General features: G+C 37.1%; 1 protein-coding gene across 1 annotated transcript in view; it reads left to right on the forward strand.

Moving 5' to 3' along the window:
* C7 (complement C7) overlaps positions 1-13,151 on the forward strand; it is a 52,079-nt gene that overhangs the window by 18,351 nt on the left and 20,577 nt on the right. The window contains exons 7-11 of the mRNA XM_059916304.1: positions 1,772-1,942; positions 3,597-3,840; positions 5,906-6,016; positions 9,128-9,294; positions 11,596-11,824. Coding sequence (XP_059772287.1) covers positions 1,772-1,942; positions 3,597-3,840; positions 5,906-6,016; positions 9,128-9,294; positions 11,596-11,824 — 922 coding nt within the window. The remainder of the gene's footprint in view (positions 1-1,771; positions 1,943-3,596; positions 3,841-5,905; positions 6,017-9,127; positions 9,295-11,595; positions 11,825-13,151) is intronic.

The following is a 13,151-nucleotide window of genomic DNA, read 5'->3' on the forward strand; positions in this document are numbered from 1 at the left end:
CTGTCTCTATGAGGTTGAATAATAGATATGGCAATAATAGAATGAGTTTCAAAAGAGTAAGAGATGTCAGAGTGTAGGATGTTTGAATTTGTGACTTCAGAGGAAGACTCAGTCTGGGGAAATTTCAGGATCTTAGCTGGAAGGAAGAGGGTATTAAAGAAAATTTAAGATCACACTACCTTGAGAAAGGATTCTTGTGGCTATGTGTAGAGTGCATGGGAGTGAGGAGACGCTGAACTGAAGTTTGTAAGAGGCTTATCTGCATAAATCATGAATCAAGTATTTGAATTGTACATCTGAAGAAGAGAAAAAAATAGGCTAATTTTTTTTTTTTTTTACATTGAAAGGAAGGTAGGTAACTTTTCTTTCTCGAGAGAAAAAACTAAATTCTGTGTCTGTCCAAAACCAAATAGGACTGAGACACTATCTAGTGACTCTAGAAATCTCTAGTACATTTTTAAATAATGTCCTCTTTGTATTCAATAATAATAATAATAATAATAATAATAATAATAATAATGTCCTCTTTGTAGTTAAGAATAATAATATATTCTTCATTTTGACTTGAGCTGAATTTTTGCATTTGACTTTTAAACAAACCAATTTCATAATATAATGAAAATAATGTTGGAATAAAAGGTATGGTTAAATCTATTTTTTCTTCTCTTCTGTCATGCTTCTAGCATGAATGCCTGATTTTTAACATGGGTAGTGATGAAAGTATTTTTAATATTTTCTGGCATTTTGTTGAACTTCCTTCTAGTCTTTTTTTGACTGGGCATATACTTGCATATTTGTGGTTAATAGAATTTGTAAATATCACATTTATACTTGCTTTTTCATTTAACATGAACAATTTGTCCTCACACTCATCCTTTACGATGGCTGCATAATATTCTATTTTCTTTTTAGCTTTTTTTTTTTTTTAATTTTTATTGGGGTATAGTTGATTTACAATGTTGTGTTAATTTCAGGTGTACAGCAAAGTGAATCTGTTATACATATACATATATCCACTCTTTTTTAGATTTTAGCTTTATTTTTAAAATGTATCATATTCATCATTTTAATTTTCTCTGTGTTTATTTATACTTTGATCTCAAATACAGATGTGTATGGACATATAATAAAAACACAAATACTTGTGAAAGGAGAGTTACTGATTTGAATATTTATATAGAACAGACTGAGAGTCATATTTCATGTTGTTTTATTCTCATGGTGACTGACATTTTTAGCAAGATAGTTGCCTATGATTTAAAAGAAAACTAAAGATTTTTTCATGAAGATTCAGATATATCTCTTTTCTTGAAAAATCAGATATCTGTCAGTGCTAGAACCTGTAGTAATGTATAGGACTGTCGGATGGATTTGAGTGTTGGGTACCTTTTAGACCCTTTTAGACAGGGTGTGTGCTCACTTCTTCATTACCCCGCCTTCCACTGGATGCTTCCAACATTTATATTACTTGCCAGTCCTCTGTGGGCATTTCATTTTGACACTTGATCTAGGACAAAATAAAGGATAAAGAAATAGTAGTCTTCATGAATGCTGGAGCTGTCCCTTCTCAACCACATGTGACTATCCTGTTGTCTGTTTTTAAATTTGTTTGGGATGACTTTTTCTTCTACTGTCTAGCATAGGAAAAACAATTCCAATCTTAACATTTGTTCAAGTCGAACAGAATTAGAAATTTAAATCCACTACTGGATCACATAGAACATTTCAAAAACAAAGTCCCAGAGATCTAACTTTTTCGTTTTCTTTATAGGTGAAAATAAATAATGATTTTAATTATGAATTTTACAATAGTACCTGGTCTTATGTAAAACATACATCAACAGAACATTCATCATCTAGTAAAGGACGCTTCCTCTTTTTTAGTTCTTCATCTTCTTCGTACAGTTACTCTTCAAATATTGAAGAAATCCATAAGGAAAAGGTTAGTATGAAATATTAGTTAACTTTTCCATATTTTTTTTTTTTTTTTTTTTTTTTTTTTTTTTTTATAGCTACTTTATTTATTTATTTATTTATTTATTTTTCGCTGTGTTGGGTCTTCGGTTCGTGCGAGGGCCCTCTCCAGTTACGGCAAGCGGGGGCCACTCTTCATCGCGGTGCGGGGACCGCTCCTCATCGCGGTGCGCGGGCCTTTCACTATCGCGGCCCCTCCCGTTGGGGGGCACAGGCTCCAGACGCGCAGGCTCAGCAGCCGTGGCTCACGGGCCCAGCCGCTCCGCGGCATGTGGGATCTTCCCAGACCAGGGCTCGAACCCGTGCCCCCTGCATTAGCAGGCAGACTCCCAACCACTGCGCCACCAGGGAAGCCCGACTTTTCCATATTTTACTGGTTTAGGTATTTCTAACATTAACAGAAGTGCATTTACTAAAAGAATCAGCTTTCATTTTTTAATTAGGGCACAGTATCTTCTTCAAAGAGATAATCCAATATATTTCTTTAAAAGATATGGTTTTTGTCTTGTTAATTCTCTTTGATAATACATTTATTTACACTTTTTATTTTCTCATTGAAGTATTTGTTCTTATTTAAAAATCTAAAAAAAAAACTTATTACTTTCAAATCTTCTAGTTAAAACTAGCCTAAATTTCTAATTCATGATTACTGATGCTACTATTTTAAGTATTATATACAATTTCAAAAATCCAATGAAATGTGCTTCCCAAACACTAATACTAGTTTTTTAAAGAAGGTGCATGAAAATAAAAGATGTTAAAATACTTTACTACTTTGGAGATACCAACATTTTCATCCGAGGAGGTTAAAAGACTTAATTTTAGATACTCTGTTGTATTGAGATACTAAAACTTTCATCATGGGCAACCTGAACAGTTGAAATGAATTGTTCTAATTGATTCACACTTACTGCTGAAGAATTTTTCAGGCTGATCATCATTCATAATATACATAATTCATCTCATTCTTAAAGTCAGTAACGATTAATAAATCACATAAGCGAGGTACAAAGGAATATAATTTTGTTTGTTTTATGACTAAGAAGTTGATTGTGGAAATATGAGCTATAAAAACATTTATTATACCCATATTGTATTGTTCACATAAGTGAGGATTTGGTGTAAGGTAGCTCTGTCTTGGACATCATGAAAAGATGCTTAGGAAGGGTTTAAAAGACCTCATTATAAAGTAGCTTACCCTGTAAATACTCCAGTATGGGAGATAAATTATATGGTCACCTTACCTATAAGTCATTGTTATGATGTGGACTCTAGGGATATTATATCCCTGTTTGTGAGATTATTTAGCAGTTAACAATGTTGAATCTTTTTTTCTAGTTGAGGAAGGCATAACCACTTGGTCTTGGGGGTTTTAAAAGTCGTGTATAAAACCAGTTACCATGTCATCACTCAGATGTTATTTCTGTTTGGGATTCCGAAAATTCCTTAGATTGCTTCAAGTGGGTGGGCCCAGAAGAGACCTCATTATGCATCAAAAATAAAAATTCATTTAGTCTGCATTGATGGAGGTGGCTATTGATGGAGACATTGGACAAGGAACTATTTCCATTGCCTTTTACTCTTCATCCTAAAACTCCTTTTACTCTTTCTTCTTCCTATAGAGTTATCAGTTGTTGGTTCTTCAGAACACTGTTGAAGTGGCTCAGTTTATCAATAACAATCCGGACTTTTTACAACTTGCTGAGTCATTCTGGAAGGAACTCTCCTACCTTCCCTCTCTGTATGACTACAGCGCCTATCGAAGACTGATCGACCAGTATGGGACACATTATCTTCAGTCTGGGTCCTTAGGAGGAGAATACAAAGTTATCTTTTATTTGGACTCAGAAAAAATCAAACAAAGCGGTAGAGTATTAAAAATATTGTTATATACAAACATCGCAGGGATTTTAATGAGTAGTTAAACTTTAGAGCTTTAAAATATGACAAATGGAGATTAAATTGCAAAAGAATCCAAAATTGCAAGAATCTATTATACTCTACTCAAAATCTTCCAGGGTTTAAGAAAAAGCCTGCCTACTCTTTTGGATAGTACCCTAAAGTGAGAGTTAAGCCATTATCATTATTGCTATCTCTAGAAGGTGTTGACTGGATTTTTAGAATACTTTTTAATCTTCCCCGTTTCTCAGATTAAGTAATATTCCTCGAGGAAAAGTAATGAGGAGTTTACTGATATTGCAGAAATCAAAACGTTTCAATGAAGTCTTTTCTTATTTACCTCTGTTCTTTACCACTCACATTCCTTTAAAAAAAATCTGCTCTGGATATCATGAGTTTGCTTACTACCTAAAACTTGTAACAATAGCTTAAATTTATTGGATGCCTTCTTCTAGACAGGCAGGTTGCCTATGTTAGCAATAATCCTCACTGCTACCGAGTGAAATCCAGGGGCATACTGATTGTAAGCAGGTCTAATTGGCTCCAGCGTCAACTTAGCTTTTTCCTTACGCTATGTTGCTGCTGGAATTGCCTGCTTTTTGTTAGACTCAGGGCACACCACTGAGTTCATACTTGGTTGACTTCACAGTGAGAGGATGTTCCTCACCAGCTGCTGCCATGTTGGAGAAGAGTGTGTGTCCTGGTATCCATTCCTCCTTTCCAGAGACCTTTTGGCTTATTTACGTTCCAAGTCCAACCTGCTCCTTTCCAACTTTGTCCTGAAGCTCGTGGCCACACTTGCTTCTCTATCCCAAATCGTCTCGTTAGCATCTTACTCTTCAGTCAAGACTCTTACCACCTTGGAGGAGAGTAAGACTGCTTACCTGAGATTCGGAGGAGGTCCTGTAGCCTTCTCTTGTGAGTGAACTACAATATTTTTCTGTGTTTCCATTGACTTTTTTTTTTTTTTTTCTATTGGGCTTAATTTTTACCAATTAAGATTTAATTAGAGTGTGAGCTTTTCCAACCTCAGCAGGCTGGAAATGAATGCACAAGCACAGGTTTTTGTAGCAACAACAGAGGTAATATTTCTTTGGGGAATTAATCCGGAAAGGGACTTGATCTAAACTCAGTTTCATGACCATTTTTTTTTTCTTTAACACTTAAAAAGAAACGAAGAGGATTTTTTTTTTTAAAGCTTTCTGAGTTGGTAAAAAAATTTTGAGTAAAAATTTTACTCTTGAGCAGTTTTTGTTCTTAAAAGTTTTAAGTGAAATTAATCAAGGATTCTGGGATATGTTATATGCCCCCAATTGTTCTTTAAGAAATTCTGAGTTTATTATAATATAGTTAGTAAAATTATATAAAAATATATTTCTACCCTTTATTATTTTCTATCCTCTTTTAAAAAAATGCATTGGCAAAAGTCCATTTGATAATGAGTAGAAATTGTAACCATCTAAGATTATATGTCATAGGAAAAAAATGTAGAAACCAGAGATGTTAAAGATAGAGAGACTGAGGCACTAGAACTAGGATTTTAGGAATTAATTACTGTAGAACCAGAACCCAGCTTTTGGGGTCTCCAATGGGTGGGCTGGAGGCCATTGCACGTCTACTTTTACCTATTTGCCTTATGCCTGAGAAGCTGACTGCAGTTGGGTAAAAGGTATCAATCTGTGAAGTGCTCAGTTTTTTCTCCCTTCACTGTTTCACCCACCCCCACCCTCTGGTCAAAGTTAATAGAAGCCAAGAGCGGCTGAACCATTTGAAAGTAAGTTTCAGACATGTGATGCTTTACCCCTAAATATAATGCATGTATCTTATTTTGTTTATAACAAACATCAAATATTGCTTTTTCTGACCCTTGACCCTTCTAGAGCACTTGAAAATGTACGTATAGTATATTTTTGATTATATGGCCCCAGTGGTAGGAAACAACCTCTTATCCCACTCTCACACCTGGCCAGCATCTCAAAGGAGATTTTCAACAAATGTGGAAACTAAGCACCTTTAAAATTTTTCCCCCCAGGTCTTAGTTCAGAGGAGAAGAAGAAATGTGCTTCCTCACATATCAATTTTTTGTTTAAATTATCAGAGCACACATGCAAGCAGATGGAAGAGACCTTAAAATTGGTTTCAGGTAAATGGGAAGGGGGTAATTTTCATTACAAACTTACCTCCATCCCTCTTTCTTGTGGTTAATTCCTGGTCTCCAAGGGCCTTTGAAATTCTAGCGGGTGTTCTGTTTTGTGTTTTTGAAATACTTGGTTATTTTTACCTCTGATCTCTCTGTCATATGTCATGGCAGTGAGCCATCATACAGAGTGGAAATTTCACTGGGTATCTCTGTGTACTGTAACTATGTCCTCAGTGAACACCATCTTTGTTTCCTGTGAGGAAGGTTGACAAACAAGCCTAGAAAAATGACAGCAAGAGGAGAAGCTTCAGTTTCACTCTGTGACATGGATACTCAGTGCAGTTAAAAGTTTTTGGTGCATGGTGGTGGTGGTGACGGTGGTGGCAGAGTGCGGGAGGTGGAGTGTTAGTCTTTGAGTGATTGAAGAAGGAACTGGAAGGGTAAGCTGATTTAGACTGTGTCTAGATGCTGTGTTAGGGAGTTTGGGTTTCATCCTGATGGCAAGGGATGCCGTTAAAGGATTTAATACAGAGAGTGATTAAATGAAAGATGACAAATATAAAGTTGTAGCGAAAGAAGAGGGACTGAAAAGAAATAATCTGATAGGGTAAGAACCAGAAAAGATGAGTAACATGGAAGGTAAAAGAGAAGAAATCGACAGCGAGAAATGCTACAGCGAAGCGACGTAAGAGAAGGTCTGAAGACTTCATTGGATTTGGTGATTCAGGCTTAATTGCCTTAAAATGAAGAGATTCTTAGTGTAGTAGGGATGGAAATGAGACTGTGGTGCATTGTGTGAGGCCATGGAGCAGCATTAGAGCTCAAGTTCTCTCGGGGTGATGGCAGAAATTGGGATGAAGGAGAAGACTGACCCAGGTGCTGAAGTCCTCATCAAGGAAGTGAGAATCATTTAGTAGATGACTGCAATAAGGAGGGAGACAAAGTGTTAAGCCAGGCTTAATTCCTCATTCACTTACTTTATTGATCAACTATTTACGGAACCTATAGTGCCTGCAGAAATTGTTCTAGGCACTGGTGATACAGCAGTGAACATGCCAGAAAAAGTGCCTGTCTTCTTGGACCTGACATGACGAAGGAGGAGGACAAGTTTTTGAACAACATGGAAATACACTGATCTGGAAATAGAAATGAAAGTGGGAGCTTTGAGAAGTTGTTGACATCAGTTATCAGTTGGGCTGGTGATTGGAAGCTACTTACTGATTTTATTTTATTTTATTTTAATTTTGCTTTGTTTTATCTTATTTTATTTTATGTTTAACAAACATGTAGCACTTATGATGTGCCCAGCACAATTTTAAGTGATTTACAAAAATTAACCAATGTACTCCTACCTAAGAACTGGGTATTATTCATATTTCCATTTTACCGACAGGGACACTGAGGCACAGAAAGGTTGCCCAAGACCACAGTTGGGGTCAGGCACAAGATTCCAATGTCTGGCTTCACAATCTGGGCCCTTCACTGTTGCCCCAGGCTGATTGTCTAGGGGAAGAGGGCCAGCTGGAGCACAGAGCTCACTGAGGTGTAGAGAGAGAGGCTACAGGCTTAGAAATAAATATAAAAGCTGATTTCTTAGACTGTGTAGTTTGTAAACAAGCATGTCAGTTGAGGTGGTGATTCTCAAACTTTGGTATGCAAGAGGATTACCTGGGGCAGCCTGTTCAAATGCTGAGTACTTGACTTTTCTCTCAGCTACGTCCTTCTGTGTCTTGGCTGGAGCTCAGAAATCTGCAGTCATTCTAGGTGATTCTGATTCCAGTAGTTCAGGGACTGAACTTGGCAATACACTGCATTAAAAGTGTGACTATTTGCATTTTAAAACGTAGCTAACAAGGAAGATGAGGAAGCACTCAGGCATTTCTTTAAAAATATGAGACTTTAATAACTTCTGATGATAAAAGTGTAATTTTTGAATTTGCAAAATTTTATGAAAATGTTATGAAATTGCAAAATTTAATTAAAAAAAGGAAATGAAAATCAACATAAGTCTGATCAGCAAGTTAGGAACTTCCAGTCATGACCAGTGTGGAAATCAATTATACATGGAGATGAAAATATTTCTGAAATTATAAGGCACAGAAATGAGAAAAAGGATTTGATTAGTATTCAAACTTTTTAGAACACTTTTTATGTGTTAATATATGCCTGTTAATAGCATTTTGGTTACTGTTAGTATTCCAGATGCAATGAACTTTTTCCTCCCAACATTTTCTTATGAAAATTTTCAAACATACAGAAAAGTTGAAAAAACATAGTAAAAAACGCCAACGTACCCACCTCATACGTGCAATAATTATTATTTTGATGTTTTGATATATATATCTACATATAGTATTTATAATGTTGACTGTTTAGCAATGCATAAATATATATTTAAAATATTTGTGATATTTGCTGAACCATTTGGAAGTTTCAGATGTCATGATGTTTCATCCTTAAATACATGCATGTATCTTCTAAGAAACAAGATAGTCACCTGTATAACAAATTTTCTTCTTACACTAAGAACATTAAGAATATGAAAAATAATTTCTTAATAATCATCTACTGTTAGGTAATGGTTGTGTCTCTTTTCTTTACTCTCCTAATAGATATTATTTTTTAAAGTAGTTTTAGATTCACAAAACAATTGAGCAAAAAGTACAGAGAATCCCTATATCCCCGCTGTCCCCATGGGCACAGCCTCTTCCATTATTAGCATCCAGGCCTTAGTGGTCCATTTGTTACAACTGATGAAACTACATTGACACATAATAATCACTCAAAGTGCATAGTTTACATGAGGGTTCACTCTTGTACATTCTGTGGGTTCGGAGAAATGCATAATGACGTGTATCCATTATAGTATACAGAGCAATTTCACTGCCCTAAAAGTCCTCTAAAGATCCTAAAAATCCACTAAAAATACTAAAAATCCCTCCTACCCCACTTCCTGGCAACCACAGGTATTTTTACTCTCTCCATAGTTTTGCCTTTTCCAGAATGTCATACAGTTGAATGGGTTGTGTTACTTCATTGACTTTCAATTTCATATTCTCATTCTCATTTCATTTGTGCATCCAGACTTATTTCGTTTGATTTCTCCTTGAGTAGGAGCTCAGGGCAATGTGTTACGAGGGGACCCATTTGTCAGAGGGGGACGTCCTGGCCTTGTGTCTGGCCTTAGTTACCTGGAACTGGACAATCCTGCTGGAAACAAATGGAGATATTCTCGCTGGGCAGGATCTGTGACTGAACTTCCCCAAGTCATAAAACAAAAGGTACGTGACACTCTGTTGAAAGCACCAGAAAGCAGTCATGTTTATTTGCACTGGGAAAACGAGATTAAATTAAGGTGGTTAAACAGAGAAGGCTGTAATTAGCGTTTTCTGTATCTCAGTTATGTTTTGTATAGTAAAATGAATGCATACATAATAGGAAACAAGTTTCATTATCTTGTATGTCCATATTTCAGTTGTAAAGGTTAAATGTCTTGTAAATCCCAAGAGAAATTAATGCTAAAATTTGCATTTCGAGCTTTTGACCTAAATTTGATTATGTTTTCCTTGGTCCCTGATTCAGAGGAGCTATAGATTCTTGCAAGAGGAAGGCATTTAGGGGCTTGTCTAGTGTTACATTTGTCAGGTCACCTTTCTTCCTGTGGCCATGGCTTGTAGGCTCCTGGTCATGCAAATTAGTTCTAAAAAGATAGAATCAATTTGGCTGGCAGAATTTTAGGATGTTTTATTGGCACAGTCAGTTCTTTTATAACACAACGTATGTGTTCTTCAAAATCAGAGAGCTAGGCAAAATTACACAATAAAGACCACAGGGCTTATGGGAAAAAAGGTGTTAGGAAAACAACACTCAAAAACTTTTGTGACACTCATTTAAAAAAAAAAGAGAGGCACCAATAAAAACAGTAGCAGTTTTATACATGTTAAATTGTTAAGAAATGCACGGACTACAATAAAGGTGGCACATTACCTAGAAGAGGATCTGAAGCTTGCTGGGTGATGGGAGGGTTACAGATTGTGAATTATTGTGAAGTGGTAGAAGGAGCGCTATCAGAAATGACAGACAGTCGTAACACCATTTGTAGTTGGTGTGGTTTATTATACAGGTGGTGAACTAGATGGGTGTTTGAGATGTGCGCTTGTGTGTGAGTGTTTTGTGTGTTCTTATGCAACTTGGTTCAGTTGTGTGCAGTTTTCTGTGTTCACCCCGTGTTTCTTATGGACAAAATTGTACATAAGAAAACACAATATTTGTGATATGCTCATTTTATTTTTTAATATCTCAATCTCAGTGGAGCAAATTCACATTTTCAAAACACATGTTATAGAAGAAGTGATTCTATGATCTATTCCCTGCCACAGGAGTCAGGCAGTGTCCCAGGTCCAACCTGACTTTTGAGATTAAGAAACTTGGACACTTTTATGAACTCAAAAATTACGAGTGCTCCTCAGGTACCCTCCTAACACCATACTGAGCCCAGTTGCCTCCCAATAACAGTGACAGTGGGAGGGGGAGTTTTTCCTGGGAAGTCTTACCTTAAAGTGTCATTCATTAATATTCAAAATGACCTATTTTCATTGTCAGTATCTCATACAAATCTTTAAAAATCCTAAACTGTTGTTTAGGGTAAAAAACAGACATTCTTTTCTATTCTCAACTATGTGCTTTCCCACATAGGACTGTGACTGTCGTAGCTATGCTAACTTATTAGCTGGACAGGAAAGGGACAGAGAAAGAAGAGACATTTTACAGGTAGATAACCATGCAATGCTGTTCAGTTCAGAAGAGCTTGGGCAGAGACGGAGGGCAATGTGACTCTCTGAGCTGATCTCCATACTCGCAGTGGTGCTCTAGCCAGCTCACTCAGACTCTCTCAAGAGCCAATGGTGCAGATCTCTTCCCAGCTCCGTGCTCAGTGACATCATGGTGGCAGCCGGAAACTGGCCATGGTGAGAGTAGTTACACTGCAGAAATCGGCAAAGGCTACAAATGAGAGCCTTTTTGTTTCTGGGAGAGCAGATTGTTAGAGCTTAGCCAATCCATCTCCGGTCTTGAAGTTGCTCTTCATCAGAACTATCCAGCACAGGGCAATAATGCCTACCTGTTTTAAATTTCTTCAGGGAGAGAGAATCATAGTCTCCATTAGAGAGATATGTTAAGTATCTCAGAGTCAGGATATTTAATCTCAAATTTAATTGCATTTGCTTCTTTACTGTAATTTAAGTGCATTTCCTTTTCTTCTATCCTCTGCAGAGGTGGAAATTTGTTGTCTTCAAAATAATCTTTCAGTAACTAGAAAATGAACATCCTGTTGGTTTTTTAAAATTTTATGTATGCACACAAAATACAAAAAATATTCCCTCCCTATCTGTTTCTAATTTTCCCTAGGTTTGTCTTGTAAAGGTAGTGAATTGCTTTCTCTTTTTATTTGAACAAGAAATAGTTGGAATTAAGATAAGAGTGGCTTTTGATTTTGTTTTAGTGGAGATTGAGCCAAAATGCTGAAAGGAAAATATTCTCGCCCAAAACCCTGATTACTGACCATGATGTCTTTATCTGTGTAGCTGACACCTTTGTATGAGCTGGTAAAGGAAGTACCCTGTGCCTCTGTGAAAAGGCTGTACCTGAAACGGGCCATTGAGGAATATCTGGATGAATTTGACCCCTGTCATTGCCGGCCTTGTCAAAATGGTGGCATGGCCACTGTTAAGGGGACCCAGTGTCAGTGCCATTGCAAACCATACACGTTTGGTGTGGCGTGTGAACAAGGAGCCCTCGTAGGGGATCAAGCAGGTCAGTGTGCTGCATTCTCTCAAGTTATGCTGGACACAATGAAAAGGGAATTACCCTTTCCCTCTGGCCTCTGAGATTGTGCTTCTTCGTGTATGGAGAAGGGGAAGTCTCATAGGGCTTTGAATTTGTCTCTCCCTCCCTATTCCACCTCCGGGTTGTAGCTACTGAGGTCGGGCCCTTTGCTATCTCTCTATTTTCCCATCTGAACTAACAGAACTGCATCTATTCTGCATCTATTCTGCATCTATTCTCCACTCTCCATTAGAACAGATTTATGCCTGAAACACCTTCCATCCTTCCATAGTCATCTCAGTAAGGTTTTGTCATAACTTAGGTCTACAGAGCTTGTGTCTGCACTGACTAACCTTTCTGGTGGCAAGCTCTTGGAAACACCTCTATTTCTATTTTGTGTTATGTCCCACCAATCAATCATTCACAAATATTTGTTGAACATTGGCTGTGTGCTCAACAGTGCATTTGGTGTTTTAAGTATTTAGTATGTGACGTTCACTTTATGAGTAGGCAAAGTGTGAGATGATTTGTGTATATTTATTTTTATATTTATTTGTGTGTCTCTCTCCTCTAGAAAGCTTACTTCTTAAATTTGGAACTGTTTGATTCCTTTCTTTATTCCCACAGCCTGACATAGTTCTTGATTCATAAAGTCACTTAATAAATGTTTGATCAATGAATAAGTACATGACTAAACCACGGTTGCTTATAGACAAGCATCAGGAAAGCATCCTTGCCTCCAAATGTCTCCCCAAGTGGCCTGTCCTGGTAAACTAAAATGCCACCACTGTGATTCATTCCTTTGAGGCTTAGATTTACAGCTATTTGATAAAATGGAAGCTCCCCCTGCTGGTGAGGAGTGGAGTAGCAATCATAATACATCAAGCTCTTATTACCTACTATTAACATACTCAGGGGACTATATTATTAACTCAATTTCTAATTGTGGAAGAAAGGGTAAGGGTAAGGAATATCATGGGCAAAATTATACAAATTATTTTAGTTTTTTTGTGTGTGATACTGAGGAGTGGCTGTGGAGGGAGTGGAAGAAAGAGGGATGTAGGTCACACAGTAGAAATAGCTAAGGAGCAGTAAACACAGCCATCTATTATCAGAAGTCATGCTTTGGGAGAATGGTTCCTGAGATCAGTTTCTAACTAGGAAAGCAAAGCTCTTAGAATATGCTTCAAATTCTCTCTTACCTCCTCCAAGGAATATGACGGGAAAAATACTAAAAACTGTGAGCCATGAACCAGCCCTGAGGTAGAAGGTGGCCAGAGTGAGTTGAGGAGGTGCCTGTAGATTGGAGAAGGAT

Source organism: Balaenoptera ricei, chromosome 3 (genome assembly GCF_028023285.1).
Source record: "Balaenoptera ricei isolate mBalRic1 chromosome 3, mBalRic1.hap2, whole genome shotgun sequence".
Lineage (NCBI taxonomy): Eukaryota > Metazoa > Chordata > Mammalia > Artiodactyla > Balaenopteridae > Balaenoptera > Balaenoptera ricei.